This window comes from Nymphalis io, chromosome 13 (assembly GCF_905147045.1).
Source record: "Nymphalis io chromosome 13, ilAglIoxx1.1, whole genome shotgun sequence".
Lineage (NCBI taxonomy): Eukaryota > Metazoa > Arthropoda > Insecta > Lepidoptera > Nymphalidae > Nymphalis > Nymphalis io.
This window is the reverse complement of record NC_065900.1, coordinates 5903573-5923469: the sequence shown is the minus strand read 5'-3', so window position 1 is coordinate 5923469 and position 19897 is coordinate 5903573. Positions and strand designations below refer to the sequence as shown.

Genomic DNA, 19897 nt, shown 5'->3' with positions numbered 1-19897 from the left:
TTTACAGTCCAATGGTTACACAAAGCAGACCGGGCACCGTGACATGATGAGGTGTCACCTCCGGATGATAAACGATATGCCACCTCGCGCGGCAAATGAGAAATCTAATTCTCGACTTACTTCCTTTATCGAATAACTAGTTGCGTAAGATGAGGAAGATATTAATTTTATATTACGTAAGCTTTGTTCTAACTGTGTATATTTAAACATAATATGTATTTATATAAAAGGACTAATTCCTAAATAACTAATAATTGTCATTCCACTTTTAATATTACAGTAACTTTGAGGAACGACAAAATCGTTTTGTATTGTATAGCACAAATGATTTTAGGCTTTATTTTCTACTTTATTAGTAGTACTCCTGTCCGAAATCTCAATATTTTTAAGCAAACAAAGGCAAATACATATAGTGATACATATTTTTGATAATAAGCACGTAGAACGCTAAAGTGGTAAAATTTATTAATTTTGCATGTGCATTTCGCCCTCAGTTAGTGCTAGATTACAATTAAAAATACCAAAACAAAAATCATTAACTTTAACTTGACTGCTATTCTAACTATTCATTAACCATACTGTTAACTTTTTAAATTATTTTAATTTTTGATTGTATAAGATACTCTCTCATTTAAATTTTAGGGATATTATTAGTTTTTTAAACATTCATATTAAGGTTTAAAATTGGATGCAGTGTTTATATTTGTTTTACAACATATAACAAGGCAACATGAATACCGATGTATTCATAACTTCCGTCGTCGACGGGCATAAAGCATCGTAAACTTGCATTGTTCAAGAATGTGATTTTAATAATGTAACTTCATCGTGTAACTGAGTAGAATAGGAACAATGATATCATTCGCCTTTGATAAGGATAACGAATACCTATACCTAAGATCAAATCATAATGCTGCCCTTAGCCAAACGTAGAGTACTGTATTTACTGCACTAAAAATATTCATTATCTAAAATAATTATTTTAGTCAAAATGAAATATTTACTTAAAAACATATGAACAATATAATTCGTCTATCATTCTCCAGATTTCAACAAAAATTAAATATGTAATAATTTTTTATTCCAAAATTTTATATCACTTATAATTCCTGGCTTCACACGGGACTACTTTAAACGTTTAGTGTCGAAGAAAAAACATACATGATTCATGTATTTGGCTATGAACATCCTTGGGTATACGCAGAACAACTCACCAGTTTCATCACATTCGGATGAATGAATGAATGGATGAATGTCTACGAGCAAATCGTGCTTCGAAAGCAGCCAAACAGCAATATTTACCTAAGTTTTGCTGAATACCGGTTTGAAAGGTGAGTGAGCTAATTTAATTAAATGTATGAGATATACAATTTAAGATACTATGGTTGACGGTGCATTGTTGGTGTAACAAGTAGTTCTTACTGTGTAAGTGTCTATCGGCGGAGGTGACCATTAGGCAGCAAATCTGTTATCTTCAAATTTAATTTAAGCCACATGTATATATCACAATTGAATATTGTGAAGGAATAAGTTCCAAGACTTTTCTTAAAATAAATGTCGCACTTTGACCTATTGTGAGACACAAACGGACTTTTAAATTTAATTTACTTACTTATTTTTGGCCACCCTTTTCACAAAATTCGTTTTAAAGTCTTAACGACAGCAAAACATTTGCTTTGCGCATTCATTGGTAGGTATTGTTTAATTTCTATGGACAACAGCTATGGTAAGCAAGTCACGCATCTGGCTTTAGACTGATTAAGCATTATGCAATTAAAAGGCAAATGACGGCTGAATTAGCGGACTGTTCACTTCCTCGTGTGTGGGTATGAAAAGGGTATAACCATATTAGCATTTAAGCGAATTACTCGTGTAATCACAAACGTATAGAAATAAAAAAATAATACACACACCGCCAATTAATTGAATCGTTATTATTATTTGTAAATATTTAATTTAAAAGCGCTTCAAATATATGCAGCCTTAGTTAAAACTTTAGAATTACAGGCATCATTATTTATATATTTTGTATCATAGTTTGACTTCATAAGGTTTTAGTTTAATATAAACTTCTTGATTATGTGCAAAGTGTAAGTTATTACTCAAAATACTGATAAAACTGTACGTTTAAGACTCTTTTAAACGGCTGTAAATTTAAGGAAACCGCTCTACCCGCAAGTCGTTACTTTGCAAAATGCAAAGGCATAGACGGCAATGAACTTTTTAAGTGGTTAGTCTGAAAGCCGTCCTTGCATTCATAATAAAGAAGCTTGAAAAGAAATATGTACGTATGACGGTCATACCTTGAGTAACACTTTTTGGTATTTCTAAGATTATAATAATATAAAAAAATATAGCTAAGTTGCTGCTCACTTAATTTTTCATCAAATTAATTATTGTTATAAACGTTAACATTCAGTAGCATCAGAAAGTAATATTAAAAGCGATGCGTTTTTAATGAATACCATCCAGTTGCGTATCTATTCCACCCACAGCCATGAACCATCAAACGGGACAAAGCTATAAACTGTGTCAAATTAAAAAACCCTTTGAACCCGCCGTGAACATAATCGTATACTAAAATAAAAAGATCGTTACGAATTCGAGACATGTGTCCACATGTTACTAAGAGACAAACCGTGTATAATGTGATAAACTATAGCTCCGTACCGTTGAGACGGCTTTTAATTACCGTATTTTGAGATCTTGCTCTTATTTTTACACCGCATAGTGCTGACTTAAAAACTCTTGGATGTTTTGAAATAGATCGTGATTGTTTTTCTAATAGTTCTTTTATCTTCATTTTAAATGGAAGCAGCTTAATAAAAAATAATGACAGCTTAGGAAACTAAGCGAGGAACATTATATTGTCAATAACGTACGTTAGTTTTAACTACATAAAATATGAGTATAGATTTAAACAAAGAAAAAACTCTTATAACAATCAAACAGTGGATTAGGTAAATAATGGAAAAATAAATGTTATAAGATACTAGTACTAGCACACGGCTTCGCCCACGTTTTAGAGGGAGAGGGTCTTTGTCCGTCCTTGAAGCTCCAGTTTGCTTCTTACTAAATTCTATCAATACTGGTTCGGCGGTTTAGTCTTGAAAGCGTAACAGGCAGACAGAATTGTTTTCGCATTTATAATATAAGTATAAGTCATATATAATATAAGTATAAGTAATAGTAAAAGTCGAGATGGCCCAGTGGTAAGAACGCGTGAATCTTAACCGATGAACGTGGGTTCAAACCCGGGCAAGCACCTCTGAATTTACATGTGCTTAATTTCTGTATAAAATTCATCTCGTGCTTTTCGGTGAAGGAAAACATCGTGAGGAAACCTGCATGTGTCTAATTTCATCGAAATTCTGCCACATGTGTATTCTACCAACCCGCACTGGAGCAGCGTGGTGGAATAAGCTCCAAACCTTCTCCTCAAAAAAAAAAGGGAGAGGAGGCCTTAGCCCAGCAGTGGGACATTTACAGGCTGTTACTGTAATATAAGTATAGATTAGGAATCATATCATAACATAAAGCATAAACATTAAACGAAAATTTATTGCCAAAAACATTTAAAATTACACTATCGGAGATGTCTCCAGTGTTTACTGTGGATGGTTTACTATGGAGCGTCTTCCCGTCGCCGAGTCAAGATAACCGATATACAAACAGTGCATTTGTATAGCTCATCCCCCTAAATGCACTACACATAATTTATAACTCTATCTCAAAACTATACGTGTCTTATTAGCAAAACAAAGTACTCGTACAATGCATAATATTGATGGTTTGATGTACACGTACGTAACTAGTACACACGAACCAGGAACGCTCCCACGTCCTCGACATGCACGGCGCACACCCTAAAATGATATAGATATTGACACCCTCTTAAAACAGGATTCAAATCAAACTTCAGTGTTGTAAAGTACCTAATTGTGTTGTCGCTAACATAAACCAAATATTATATTAATATTCAGTTTATTAATTAGATATTTATCCAAGAAAATACCAAGCGCTTCAACAAAAACGCCTTGTTTTTGTTCTTCCTCCTCCTCCTCCTCGGTGTCAATCCACGAAGCTGTAAGTCATGTGAATGTAGCTATAGTGATTCAGAGGACTATGGTATTCGCTCTGTAGAAGGGTAAGTGCAAAGCGAAGCCGTTCTTGTTGCCCAACAAAACTACTTGGTTACCAAGGCCCCTTACACAGTAGGTACAATCTGCTGATCAGATAGGCACAAGGAGCGATTCATGTAGTATCGACGTCACGTTAGTTATTCGCTATTGCCGGTAAGCTATCCAAATAGTACCTATCGACCACATCAAGGTTGCAAAACAAAAAGGCGACAGACCTGCAAACTAATTGTCTCATTTCTGTACCAATATATTTAAAAAATAAAACGCGTATCATTTAAATCACGAGACGAGAGATATTAAAGGGCACTCATGACCTTCACTAATGAGCTTTTAATTGATCAAATTTTCGTTAATTTAATTAGGTATAATAAGACATTAGAATCCCAAAACAAACACTTATATGCAATCAAAAGTGAAAGCTCCTGATGCAGCGCAGTGAATTTAAGTTTTTCAAAGTATGAGTAGTAACTAGTGAGTATGTTTATTACAATATATTAAAGGCAACTATAACATTATTTCCAAAATATGTTTTAAATTGCTATAAAACGTTTTATGCCTAATTTTCTAAGCATTCTTTGTTTTTTTTATCTTTGCCTAAGATACGAAATAATTAATAGGAAAACTTGTAACCTCTAAAGCTAAGTAAGTATTCCATAAATGAGTGATGGTCAGAAGGCGTCCATTATAGCTGTTACGTGAACCAAATGTGATATTGTAAACAAAGGGAAGGGGTGTTTACCATCCACTCGAGTATTCCGTCTATAATATTGTTATGGTAAGCATAAACACTGGTCTATTAATAAATCGTTACATACCATTTTTTTAAATTAATTGTTTAGTACGCTTTGCTTTTTTTAAGTGTGCTATACACATACATATTTATACTAAATAATATTTTATGACTATTAATTATGTTTTAATATGTTTTCCGTTAAAAGCTATAATTCTTGTACAATTCGTTATATAAAATTCATAACATTCGTTACATACTCGTAAAAAAGCATTCAAAATCGATCAGTTTCCCGCCATGAAGAGTATCTCTCAATATTCTTGTTGCCAGATTAAAAATATAAATTATTATTATTTAATATAAAAAATTACAGACACTTTTCGGTGATATTTAATAATAATGAATCTTATAATAATAATAAGTTAATATTACAAAATAAATTATTATATCTAAATTAATTTATTTCATTAAAAAAAATAGTAATTGGAGTTTAATTAAGTAACTAATGACTTTCTTAGCGTTTCTTTCCATAGCTTTTCCTTTGATTTAATCTTCTAAGACGACAGTTCAAAATGTGACAGATATGGATTGCCACTACCGATTCGGCATGTTATAAGTTGCATCAAAAATATTATTTTTAATTTAATAACATGAAACATGATTGAGTAATTAATAATATATACTGAGACTACAATTTTCCTTATCTATTAATAATTAACGTCTACAGAATGCAAATTCAATGAACAATTCATGTTTAAGGACTTTTTTTTAATTATAGTATAGGTAGGCCAACGCCCATAGACATTGGCATTGTAAGAAATTTTAATGATTGCTTACATCGCCAATGCGCCACCAACCTTAGTAACTAAGATGTTGTGTCCCTTGTGCCTGTAATCTGTACTGGCCGTCGTCGCGTTTGGTCTCTACTACCACTTATCATCAGGTGGAGTAGTCATTTGCCCTCCCAGCAAATATAAAAAAAAAAAAAATTACACTGGCTCACTCACCCTTCAAACCGGAACACAACACTATCAAATATTGCTGTTTTGCGGTAGAATATCTGATTAGGGGGTGGTACCTACCCAGACGACCTTGCACAAAGCCCTACCACCAGTAATCTGGTGTAGAGTCCTTATAATTACTATACATTGTAAAAACTAGATCTCAACACGAAATCCGCAATGCTTGTCAAGAGAATTCAAGTCTATCTGTTTCCCGCCATAAAGAGTATCTGTCAATGTTCTTATTGCCAGATTAAAAATGTAGATTATTATTAATTAAAATAAAAAATGACAGATACTCTCCAGCAACATTTAATACCAATTCGTATCACATCCAATATTATATATCACAATCTGACTTACTCTTACAACATAACCATTAAGGTATTTACTTTTTGACAGATAGAACTAGTGACTGTACAAATCATGACCGCATAATTAATTTTTTGTTGAATAAAAAACAATTACTTAAATATATTTCTGTTGTAATAAAACTTATAAGCATCTAATTGATTGTTTATAGTAATTTAAACGTTAATTATAGCTATTTAACTCAATAATTGCACGATAATGACGATGCCAAAAAACCGTATACAGAAAACTAATAGACGCAACGATGATTTCCTTCTCTCATACACAAGAAAGAGAACGAAAATTACGTTACAAATGGTTTATATAGAGATAGAATTATCAAATCTTTTGTCCCTTATCGCGTAACCAGTTTTAGTGTTTGTTGCCCTACTCAAGTAGCTAAAACTAACTTGACAGTTGACTTGACGGTTTTGTTTGTTTCTCAGTGACTAATATTTATCCCATAGCATGACAGAACCTTATATCGCATTAAAATCCCTAAAATAATAAGATATTCCAGTTATTACCTATAATAATTTATAATGTAAGGGCTGTCAGCGTCAGTTAAAAAAATGTCCCGATTTTAGATAAAAAATATCGACTCGTCGACAATGTAAACAAATAAATACGGCGTCTAATAATAGCTTAGTGTTTCAGTATATATAAATATGTTATTTTAATTTATTCTTTCTCCTGTTTATAATTTTCTAATGACAGCATTATTTAACGTTCTTCTTGAATTTATAATATTATTACATTCCAAGTCAAGAGGTTAACATAGAAATGTGGCATCTTTTCTTTATTAATAATTTAATTGAGTGGATATCAACATCTCAGGAGAATGCTAATCCAGTACCATATAAAGATGCTGAAGTACTATTGATAGCGGAAACAAAAACAAATAATGCAACGGTTTATGGGTGTAGTTGGAAAACAAAAACATATTTTAATTTAAAAAATATATAATAAAATTTAATAACCTCGTTTTGTTTTAATTAAATCCTGAAAATTATTTATCTCAAAAAAGGGAATGCAGTTACTATAGCAACATTATATGCACACATTGACAAACTATCTCTCTTAATCGCGGCCCCTTGCTCTAGTTTCTCTGTCTACGCAAAAAAACGAACTAAGAAGTAAAAAAATCCAGCCAGTGTTACTAGGAATGATGTATGAATTGCAAAAATACATACATAAATTTTGTACAGGTATTTAAAATTTATGGCGGAATAAAGAAAACACTTTTTTTTTGGGACAGTCGTGTTAAAAATAGTCGGCACTTGGCAGCTTCTTATCAGAATGGCGGTTATAATTTCTGATAAAAATCATTTCCATTAAAAAAATATGTTAGTAGCAGGGCCAACAAATTTCATTTTATTTTGAATAATAGAAAACAACGAAATAAATAAAATATTGAATGTGAGGGAGTCAACTCTGAGGGAGTTGGGCAGTCCTGTTTTGTTCCGAAAAAGGGAATTCTCCTTTTTTTATCCGTTCCCTAAGAAAAAAAGTGTTTCTTCTAGTTTGTGTTTCTTCTTTCAACTAAAAATTACAATTCAAATAATTGTATGTTCGAAGCACCTAAACTTCGCGCCAAAAAAGATATTCTTATTCTATGACGGCGACGACGCACTTTTCTTTTTTTTAAAATATATTCTGGCACAAGGAACTGATACATTCGGTCGAAGATTGTTAAGAGATGTAATGTAAATGTAAATAATTTAATTTATAAGTTATCACTTATCATTTTTCTTTTCAAAAATCAAAATAATATGCAAGACCATACATTATTAAAAAACAATAATATAAATATTATTATACAATACGTCTCGTAAGGCCAGTGCAGCCGCTGAAGCTGCTCAAATACTCAAGGGCCGCAAATATTCACTTTTATCCAACGAATATGAATTTGCGGGGCTGGGTTTTGAAACATTGGGTCGTCCGATACAAAAATAATCATAAAAGATATTTCTAAGAAACTGGTCCACACTTCTGGTGACCCAAGAGCTGGCGCTTATCTAGCCCAAAGGCTGAGTCTAGCGGTGCAGAGAGGCAACAATACCAGCGTCTTGGGTATGACACATGCCACAGGACAATCTTTTAGACGGCGTGTTTCTGCTTTAAATTTGTAATGTGTATTTTGTTCTTTTTATTTTAATTTTGTATTTTATAAAAATATCTGTATATACTAGCAAACAAAATAAATTAAAAATAAGACATGTATAATAAGTGAATATTCTCTACACTACACTCGCGCCTCACGCGGCAAATTCAATTGCGGTATTGACTAATTCATAGGTATATCATTCCGTAGTCACAACTGACATAACCTTTATGTCAGTGTCAATTTCTTGTTATTGACATTAGGTTGTCAGTTATCATATCATTTTTCTTTTCAAAAATCAAAAATGTAAGACCATACATTATTAAAAAACAATTTATAATTAAAAATACATAAGTTATACCAAACAGAATAAGCAAAATGAATATTTTAAGGAGACCTAGCCAAATTATGAGTAATGTATTTCGTGTAATCATAAATGAAATAAGAACAAAACCTCAACTTATTAATTATTCTCACTGTAGTAAAATTTTAAATAGTTTTAAATTTGACAACTTGAAACCAATAAGTTATTTCTATGACGTAAGTCGTTCGAAATCCCAAAAGGTAAAACTCATGTTTATAAATGTATCGTAAGTTTTATTTATTACTACTCTTGGACCAATTAAGCAACATACACAATTTTCTTTTGTAGCAAACAGACCTAGATTCTGACGATGAATCCGATGTTTTTGATGATGATATATCGTTATCAAGGGACTCAAAAGTTGTTAAAATTACCACAACATCTTTGAGAGCTGATGTTGTCCTTAAGTCTGCTTTAGGAATAGCAAGAAAGTAAGTAATAATGTCCCAAATAAGCTTAATAATTTCAAATACTTGTATTGAAGACATCGAAATTCATTGTCATGATAATCCACTGTTGGGCTCTTAGTAAAATAAAATAATTTACCTCTTTCAGCAAAATTGAAAAATTATTTTATGAAAGCAAAATTAGAGTTAATGGTAAAAAGATTTTGAAAAAAAGTATGCCTGTAAGTATATTTATATAATGTAGTTTCTAACAATCTTTTTCTTTAATTTTATTAACTATAATTATAATATTTAAAGGTAAAAGTGGACTACGAATTAGACGTAATTAAAAGTGTTAGTCCAAAAAATTCAGACCATTTGTATATATCGAGAGTTGAAATATTGAATATAACAGCAAAAGAAGAGAGCATCTTGGTGACAGCAAGAAGATTTAAAACACTCCTTATAGAAAACTATGAAAATGATCCATACAAACCATCTACATCAAATGAAGATCAATAAAAATAGTATATAGCATTTTTTATTTATTAACTTAGAAAACAGTATAAATATAACTAAAAATAATAAAACTTTATACATTAATATTAGGCTTTTTTTTCAACCATGATAAAATAATTTAATTTTTTTTTCTATATATCTAAATCAATATCACAGTCGGTACTTTCGAAAATTGATATTTGGGAACTTAATCGTGATGGCTTTTGAAATACATTTTTATCTTCAGTATTCAATAATTTAACTGTTGTTTCCGTTTTAGCTATATTATTAATTTTAGAATTTTCACCATAAAATTTGTTGAAATCGTGTTTCGCCGTAAATTCAAATTGTTTTAGTTTATTTGCTGTTGTATCTAACAGTTTCTTATCATTAAGTTTTAACTTGATTTCTATATTGTTGATACATGACTGTTTTTCTTTTTCTGCATCAATTTCAGTTTGTGAATTTTTATTGTTTATATCACTTGTATCTGTATCACAGTAAGAATTATTGAGGATTTTAAAATCAATATCCAGTTCTGTAAATACATCATTTACACTTGGTACTGCTTTTAAAATTTCATTTTCGTTACAAACAATACTATCAGACAGATTACCGTTGGATTCCATTTTTTTATTCTTCCTTTTACTTTTTTGTTTTTTATTTCCAAAAAAACTAGTATCAATTGTTACTTCTTTTCGTTTTCGTTTAGTAGCTTTTTTCTTTTTGCCAACATGAGGGAGTTCTTTTTCAACTTTGTTTAAAGTAGCATGTTTCTTCAAAGTTGCTGCCAATTTATCATGAATAACTTTATCATTTGAATTTTCTTTGTTATTTTTATGTTTGTTGTCATATCTTTCACCATCACAATTAGGATTTTTCTTGTTAAAGTATGAACTAGTTACAATTGAAGCAGATAGCGGTATATTATCATCTGTGACATCATCATATTTGACAAATATTTTAAAGTTTTCACTATCAATATAAGTTTCTAAGGTTTTATGATCTACTTGTAGCAATTTTCCATAGTAAAGCAACTCTTCTTTCCAAATGTGAAATAAATTCATTCTAATCAACAATTTCTTTGCTATGCACAAATAATTAAAATCTGGATACTCTACAAAAGTAGAATGTAAAGCGTCTACTGTGTCATCTAATGTACAGTCTTGCATTGATAAGTCAACTAAGGAAATAGCTATTATAGCATCTATTGGTAATATAGTAGTTCTATACATAAGGCGACAATGAGCTTGTGATAATCTGCAAAAGGAATTTTAGTAATTAAAATCAACTTCATTTTTAAATTGTAATAACTCAAAACATAGTATTATTTAATTCAAAGCATTACTTTTACCTAATTAAACTATCAAGCATTCTGACAGTAGTTCTAGATGGATCTCTGTATTCTGATTTCCTCTGCATCATGTAATAACACTGTAATATTGTATTTGCTGATTTTGTCATTTGAGTATGTCTTGGCCCTATTAAGCCTATATACATCTAGAAAAATATTTGCTTATACAATTTACAGTATATTTTTATTTACATTAGAGTATGAGTATTAGAGTATGAGTATTAAAGTATGAGTATTAGAGTATGAGTATAAAAATATGCACGTTTTTTAATAAATTAGTGACTTTCTGTTCTATTGTTGGGACAATATAAGGACAAACAAAGAATTTTTTTCGCAATTATTTAATTATCTCAATGAGATTTTCCAACAATGTTGAACTCTACAACTGTGACATGTATCTGATAACGTTTTTTTACCATATTAATTTAATGAATATTTTAGCAGTTTGTATGTTAAATCAATTTACCTGTAGCTTTTCAATACTCCATTTCTTTTTTGCCTCTTTTTGTTTAGCATCACCAAAAAGTATGTAGGATGACACTAATTTGTCCCATGTTTTGTTTTTTGAATCCAGCAAAATAAATATCAAATCAAACCTGCAAGAATGTTAATAAATTTAAATTTATATATTATACTAATGTAAATGTAACTCTTGCTTGTTACACATTCACAGCTAAACTACTAAACCGATTATAATGAAAATGAATTATGGCATGAATGAAGCTTGAACCTCAAGGAAGGACATAGACTTAATAATTTTATATCTATCACGAAATGCACGGGTGAAAAAGAATACTTTCATTTATTTTTATTTTTTATTTAATATATGTTTCCAATATACCACTAATAGTTGGTTATATTTTTTCAAATTTAAATTTGAACATGTTTTTTAATAGAAGTATTTGTTGATATCATCTACAACTAAGTATGTAAAAGATTATTGACCAGAAAGAATTAGTTAAAACTTATATGAGATGTAATGAATATATTAACTTATTTTTTGTTATGTACTTATACAGAATATTATTTACCTACTTAACAATGGGGTTCCCAAGGATACATTGACACTAAGTGGCTCATCTTTTTGATACTGCCCTTTTGGATTACATGCAGCTATGACAGCACACCGGGTGTTCAGCTTGCATACTATTCCAGCCTGTAATTTTATTTACAATGACATATTAGGTTATTCTTATTATTCCTATTAGGCTTTTTAGATATTTATAGATATATTTCTATTCATATTTGATTTGAGTTTGATTGAAATACGCTTTTTCATAACTGAATTTTCATTTCATGCTCAAAACTTTATGCAATATGTTATTTTGAATATATAAATTATGAAATTAATGATGATAATGACAAAAAAAATTGATTCACATAGCCATAACTGTTAGCTTTTGTATCAATAGTGTATATATCATTAGCTATTTTGTCACAATTTAATTTACACATTATTCTTAATATAATTAATTATAATAATGAATTGCCTTTGCGACTGATATAGTCTGTTGTTCCATAGCTTCATGTATAGCAGTTCTGTCATGATCTCTTAAATGTGATATCTCATCTATACAGCAAACACCACCATCAGATAATACTAATGCACCAGCTTCTAATTGCCACTCACCTTCCTCCTAATAATATTAAACAATGTGTTTTTATTATGAAGTAATAATAAAAAGCATTAAGTAAATAAGTAATTAGTATGTAAATATTAATTTTGTGAAGCTTTCAATATCACACCTACTCTAAGAGCAGCACATGTCAGTCCGGCTCTTGTACTGCCAGCTCCTGACGTAAACACTGATCGGGGTGTTAACTCGGCACCAGCCTTTAATAATTGTGATTTTCCAGTACCTGAAATAAGAATCCAATGGGTCGAAAATGAGAGTACAAAAGATTGTATCATTATTATCAACTGATGATACAAAATGATTACGCTCCTAGCATCATGGGAGTAGTAAAGAAAAATAAGCAAATTGACTATCTTCTATCTTATTTATATTTTGTGATATTCAGTATGGATTCGTGAAAAATGCCGCTTTGAAGTTGCTTTCGGAACTTTGTCAGTTAAATTAATATGGATATAAGTAATTTAGTTGGATAGTCTTGTATTATAAATAAACATATATTAACCAAGACCAATTTTTAGTGCATAACTATTCACAAATCACGTGAAATATGTTAATATAAGGTTTGTTATCTCTACTCCTTCTGGGATTGAAAAAGACTATGCACAACATTTTATTGTTAACAAGTAAAAAAAATTAAATTAATCGAAATGTTTACCATACCAGGATCACCAACAAGTAACAAATGGCATTGTCCTCGAACATGTGTTTTGAGTTTCTCATCGGACTTGGTTTGATTACCTTCATTTTCTACCTTATGATCCGAACCTGTTATAACAGTCAGTAAAACAGCCAGCTTTACTAAATAGAGACCATAAACCTAAAATATAAAAAATTGTTTTAAACAGATACAAAACCGTATCAACAATATTCAATAAACGAAATTAAGATAATTATTATTCCAAATAACATAAAAAAAGTAATACTAACACATTGACTTAACTTGACAAAAATATTGAAATAGGAACATTATGATATAGATTATGTATACAATATAAAAAAAATACTATACTTAATATACATATTGTTCAATCGTTTGCAACAGACCTGAGGACAAACAGATGAAAGTATTTGATCCCTGCCTTTCAATGGACACTGTTCGTACTTTCTCCAATAATCATCAAAACAGTCCTTAATGTCAGGAGCCATAGCTATGACTTCTGATCTTTGAGCATTTATAACTTCCACATAATTAGCTTGCAAAACAAGTTCCACCTCTGATTTTTTATTTTGTAGTGAAGGACGCCATCGTCGGCGTACTGTACCACTGTAAATACAAAAATGGATTTTGTCTTCGAACATCAACAAGCAATAGATATCATTTTGTTTTAAATTGTGCCATTTTTTTACACTTTAAAATTTTATTACACTCACCAAATAATTATATCATCACCTGGCTTACAACAGTCTACTAAATCATCTTCCAGAATAACCCACATAGATCCAGGTATTGTTCCAATACTGAGTTTATTTACTTGCTCCTATCACAATATGATTAATTAATACTGTGATTGAAAATTGAAGATACACATGTGATAAATATTGTTTAGGGGTGATTAGTGAACCTTTAAAATGTTATACGATGTTTATGTGTATGGCCATTAGTCATTGAAAATGAATATGATGATGAGGGCTTTTTAAATGATTTGCTAAATATCAGAACCAAAAATGTCTAAAAACTAAACACGTTACTTATAAACTTATCAATTGATTAATTAAACACTGGCTTTTTTTTTTGTTATTATTGATTTAACATTTAAAAGAAGACATGGCAATGTTTAACTATTACAACAAAGTCAAGATTGATCAAACACATATTTGGATGTTACAAAGCACAGTGTTTTTAGTTTTAGCTAGCCTTGATCTAGCCTTCACTTATTATTATTTAGCTAAGAATGAATTTTGTGTATGCATTTATTGTATATTGAATTTAACTATAATCAATACTTACTTGTATTTTAATTTCTTGATAATCTTTACAATGCTCTCTAGAAACAAGATTAACTTGTGTAAATGTGGAGCATTTGCATCTTGTTTCAGTATTCCCACACTTTGATGGTGCTTTTAATATGTAACGGTATTCAAAATCTGCTTCCACAGAATTTTCATATTTGCATTTCATACACACATATATTCTTTGATATTCAAGCATCTTTGCCTGTGTTACACGCACCACAGTGCCTTAAATATATAAAATCCATGAAAATATATTATTTAACAATATGTTAAATACAGTAATGGTAAACTATAACTTTGTTTTTTTAAAATGTTTAACAATTGAATTAAATAAGTTAAAATCCTACTAATAAAGTTCATTTAAAATAGTATTACCTGTGACTTTTACAAAGCATCCTAAATCAACATTTTTAGGAAATATTGTCCTGTGTAACTCAGGACAAACCGGTAACCCAAAAAATCTTGCATGTACATTCCTTTTTAAGTTATGGAAAGGCAACTTTAAAAGTATAGATTTGTATTCTTCTCTTTCTAAAATATTTTGTTGAACTTTTATTATATCTTTATTACAAACAGGTATCGTATTAACAGGACTACAAAGCACTTTTTCGCCAACATCAGGATAAGTTTCGAAAAGTTTTAAAAAACTATAACAAAAAAATCTTATATAAGAACACGTAATAAATCATTAAATATATACCTATTTACGATAAAATCATAAAACCTTACTCTATTTTGATGCTGTAATATCCCAAAATGTCATGTTCTGATAGTATATTTACGCAGTCTTGTAAATGAAAAGTTGTGAGATATTCAATAATCATTGTTAATAATTATATTTTTCTGACAGCGTAATCCGTATCCGTACTCTCGTTTTATTAATACATTAATTTTTCACATTATTCTTAACTAAACAATTAAACTTAAATGTTTTAAATTCTATATAAATGTATTCCTCCAAATTTTTATTTCATTTATTGATTATTATAATCTTTGCTGACAGGCATATGCTAGATAGGCATAAATTATATACATTAAATAATATAAATGATTGGTACAAACTACGTCGAAACTAAGTTGAAGATACTCGACAACTTTTTGGGTATTTTGATAGAATATTTTGACTTGTATATAGTGTCAAGTGTGTACAGTGTAATCGACAATTGACACTTATTTTTGACAATGACAAAGAGAGTGGAGACATTATAATAGATCACTCTAAAAGTTTTTTTAAACTCTTTGGATCGCCTATAAAGTAATGTAACATAATTATCAAAGTTATTATATAGAATGTGAAAAATTTATTTGGGTTTTAAAAATAATATTTTTTTAAATTTTCATTCTACATATGAGATATACAGACTTAATACCGTTTTTTTTACCTTTCAAAAAGTTGGCACCGATTTTTTAGTTTGTCCTCAGTAATATTATCCTCGATTTTAATATTTGTTTTGATAAAACGGCGCCTCAGAGATGCATTTGATATGTTAAAAAGTAAGGGACCTTACGCATTTTACCAAACTACTTTGAAATAAATGTACTAAAATATATTGGTAGAAATGTGGACATATTGAACAAATATTGCAATACATTAAACAAAAAAATATTGTGTCATTTGTAAATAAATTAAAGGGAATTTGTAAAAGCAAAACATTGTTTTTCAATAATTTGAATTTATTTATTTATCTTGTAGTACTATATTCTACACATCGAGATGGATCTGTTGGGAAATATTCTTGGCATTTTGTCATAAGCCTCTTCAGAGCCTGTATATATTTTCTCTGTGTTTCATCATTCATTACATGGGCGACATTTTTGGAGAAAATTTTTTCACGACCTGTACGAGCGTGAATACCAACCATAGTTACACCAATGGGCCATGGAGCATTACCTATTGCCATTTGAAGATATGCATCGCTTGCCTGTTAACAATGTAAAAAAATATATATTGATAATGATGATAAAGAAGAATTTAAAAATAATAAGGAAAAAAAAGCTATAGAAAAAAATAATACATCAAAGAAAACACTTAAGGGAGAATACCAAAAGAGTGGAAAGTTTAATATAAAATCCTACAGTTTTTATGTAAAGAAGAAGGTGCATAAACTACATTTGATTATGTGCCTTATTTGTCAGGTTCTTTGATTTTTTATGATTTGGTTTTATCTTGTTACCAACTTACCATTATGTAATTTCTTTCTAATAAATGTTTAGTTATTTCCATAAGACTGTCACAAATGTCTTCAGGGAGAGTTTTCTTTTTCAATTTTCTCATTAATGGTTTTAGATATACTTGTGTCTGTGTATATGTTGCTCGCACCATTTTGTGCTTAGTTGCAGTTTTTTCTGAGGCATTTGCAGAATTGAGCTGTTGTCCCCACAATTTAAGGAGAAACTGTAAAATTAATTTGTACTATTAAATTGACTAATGTCGATTTACGTTAAAAGTTAGATTGACAAAAAAATATATATTAATAATCTTGAAAAAAAGGTACTGTTTTATTTTAATAACATACATATTTATTTTCAAAATAATTTATCAGACTAAAGACATAAGAACTCATGAAAAATAATATAAGGAACATAACAGTAACAGAGTAACAGCCTGTTAATGTCCCATTGCTGGGCTAAGGCCTCCTCTCCCTTTTGGAGAAGGTTTGGAGCTTATTCCACCATGCTGCTCCAATGCGGGTTGGTAGAATACACATGTGGCAGAATGAAATCAGATACATGCAGGTTTCCTCACGATGTATTCCTTCCCAATCAAGCACGAGATTAATTATAAACACAAATTAAGCACATGAAAATTCAGTGGTGCTTGCGTGGGCTTGAACCCACAATCATCGGTTAAAATTCATGCGTTCTAACCCCTAGGCCATCTCGACTTATAAGGAACATTTTATAATTAAATATAAGAAAATCATGAACTGTTCCACTTGCACTTACTTGTAATAATGTCATTATTACATTCATATCATGATTTCTATCACCTTGACCCATAGTTTTAGCCATCTCTTGGATCAAGTCATAGGTTACGGAATCATCAAATTCATCATCCTTCTGAGATTTTTCACTGTCATTCTACAAAATAAAATGTTATTACATTTATGATTGTACTTAATATGATACCATTATTATTAAGTAAACACAACTTTAAAAAATTCAGATATTACCTGTGTACCCAGTGCTAAAATTTCATTTAGATATGCTTGATCCACTTTTTCCATAGCTTCTTGGAAGTCATTTCTGAAACCCTAAAACAATATATAAATTAACATTTATTCATATAAATTCTATAATTTTAATGTTATTTTATAAATTTATTTGCTTTTTATTTATATTATTTTTAATGATAATTTAAACTACTACATACTAAAAACATTTTATGCTTAGTTACACTTGAACTATAGTTTCTTTTTTTACCAAGTAACATTCAAGTTTACAATATCACTAAATTATGAATATCGTAAATGAACAATTAAGTATCAAGTTCCATGATAATCAACATCTGATAATATTCGGACAGTGAAGGTAATAATATGAATAAAATACCCTATTTGCTTCAGGTTCTTGAATTTCAATTCTTCGTAACCGCTTAAAGGATTGAAGTTCACTTTCACCAAACAATGCAATTGGATGTCCCCTTTCTCTTAATCTTTTAATTACTTCAAATCTGGGTAGAGATACACTTTCTGTTTGTTCTTTTTCATTTTCGACCTTATTGACTGAAATGATACATGATACAATGGCTATGAAGGTGTCAAAAATTAAATTGAAATTTCAGTATATATTTATATACTTATATAATTACCATATATAGTTTAGCAACAAAAATTTAACACTTTTTAAAGCTTGTAACTTTGCAACTTGTTTTAGTTGAGATTGGTTCTTAGAAGAAAATATAGTATACTTAGTTTAATTGTAGTTATGTTTCTAGAAAATGAGTCAGGCTATACTTGGCAGGTGGCCATACTACAAAATTCAGTACAAGATTTGTAACAGTCCAAACCTTTTTCAACATCTTTTTTTTCCTCACTCTTATCTGCTTCAGTGTTATTTGAATGATACTTTTTAAAATATTCTTCCTGTTCCTTAGCAAGAAGATCACCTCTTTTGAAATATTTCTTTGTTGGGTTCTATAATTTATAAAAAAAAATACATATTAGATACATCAAGACGTCTAAGATAAATTAAAATTATCATCTGTAATACACATACCAAAATATTTTTTTCTTCTAAAAGTTTTCGTTTTTTGGCTATTTCAGCTTTAAGAATATCCATAATTGGATCAAAATATATGCCGATTAAAATTGAGCGAAAACTCTGAGATTATATTATGGGAAAGATAAATATAATTTTCAACTTTTGCCTTAGAATCGACTGGAAGTCCCGTATGTTATTGTTTACGTCGTTTAGCACATAGTAAACTATGAACTAAGAGAATATAATATTAAAATTCACCGATTAAGAAAAAGATAATATATATCGCGAAAAACACAGCTGGAATTTAAGCTTTCGTTTGTTTAGGCAATAAATTAGCATAAAGTGCAATAATTTTATACCACTTTTTAAGTTATTGACTAATTGTAATTGACAATCAATTTGACAAGTGGCAATGTTGCCAGACCTTTTGAATTGGCAGTCGTATGATGCGTAAATTTGGCATACGGAAAAAGCGTATGTATCACATGCACTTTATATCTTTTGATCGTACTTGTATAAAGTATATAAATAGTCGTATGAATACGACTTAAATTGTACATCTTGCAACACTAACTAATTGACATAAACCTACTTGACGCTTGCTGTACATTTCACTATCACCATTGTTTAGTGAAAACCGATAGAAAATTGATATTATACACAAAAATAAAACATGATAGAAATGAAAAAATACGAATACGAAGTATCGAATTTATTTTATATTCGCACTTTATATTCTATGTTTGGATGTGTCCCTCGGAACGAAAATATTTTCCGTCTCTAAATATAAATACATAATATTTACATATGGTATGGGATGTCTTGTTTTTTATTTATTTAGCTTCATAATTGGTACTCTTTCTGTATTCACACGATGGCGTTTTAGTTTATTAGTATCGTTATGGTGATAAGCGACTAATAGCAGAACGTCCCAATAGGGACGTATTCGAGTCTTTCAATTGGTCACTCTAGTAATATATCTGGTTTTTTATATGTATCATTGATGGAAACAATAGATTTAGTCAATTGTACCTAATAAGTACACCGGTAAAATGCGCGCGGTTTCACCTGCGTGTAACATAAAGAAATTACTAAGAGAAAACTTATAATATTTCAGTATATACAACATGTTTAGTTTTATTTTCGTGGGATATTCGTATTTATTGGTTTTCGC

The 19897-nt window shown here is 29.9% G+C and overlaps 3 protein-coding genes across 3 annotated transcripts; 1 reads left to right on the top strand and 2 right to left on the bottom strand.

Moving 5' to 3' along the window:
* Positions 1–8617: 8617 nt before the first annotated feature.
* On the top strand, positions 8618–9667 carry LOC126772872 (mitochondrial transcription rescue factor 1). The gene is made up of 4 exons (XM_050493479.1): positions 8618–8892; positions 8981–9123; positions 9248–9320; positions 9397–9667. Exons 1-4 carry the CDS (start codon positions 8707–8709, stop codon positions 9598–9600), a joined length of 606 nt encoding a protein of 201 aa, XP_050349436.1. The 5' UTR covers positions 8618–8706; the 3' UTR covers positions 9601–9667.
* LOC126772785 (DNA helicase MCM9-like) lies at positions 9611–15652 on the bottom strand. The gene is made up of 12 exons (XM_050493362.1): positions 15250–15652; positions 14896–15167; positions 14516–14745; positions 13939–14045; positions 13612–13831; positions 13228–13384; positions 12681–12790; positions 12421–12567; positions 11962–12086; positions 11397–11526; positions 10931–11076; positions 9611–10836 (listed from the first exon to the last, which is right to left on the bottom strand). Exons 1-12 carry the CDS (start codon positions 15342–15344, stop codon positions 9729–9731), a joined length of 2847 nt encoding a protein of 948 aa, XP_050349319.1. The 5' UTR covers positions 15345–15652; the 3' UTR covers positions 9611–9728.
* A 530-nt stretch (positions 15653–16182) lies between these two features.
* Positions 16183–19102, bottom strand: LOC126772846 (pre-mRNA-splicing factor 18). Its single transcript, XM_050493451.1, has 7 exons — positions 18739–19102; positions 18530–18656; positions 18073–18245; positions 17694–17774; positions 17467–17601; positions 16703–16915; positions 16183–16442 (listed from the first exon to the last, which is right to left on the bottom strand). Exons 1-7 carry the CDS (start codon positions 18799–18801, stop codon positions 16203–16205), a joined length of 1032 nt encoding a protein of 343 aa, XP_050349408.1. The 5' UTR covers positions 18802–19102; the 3' UTR covers positions 16183–16202.
* Between the last annotated feature and the right edge of the window lie 795 nt (positions 19103–19897).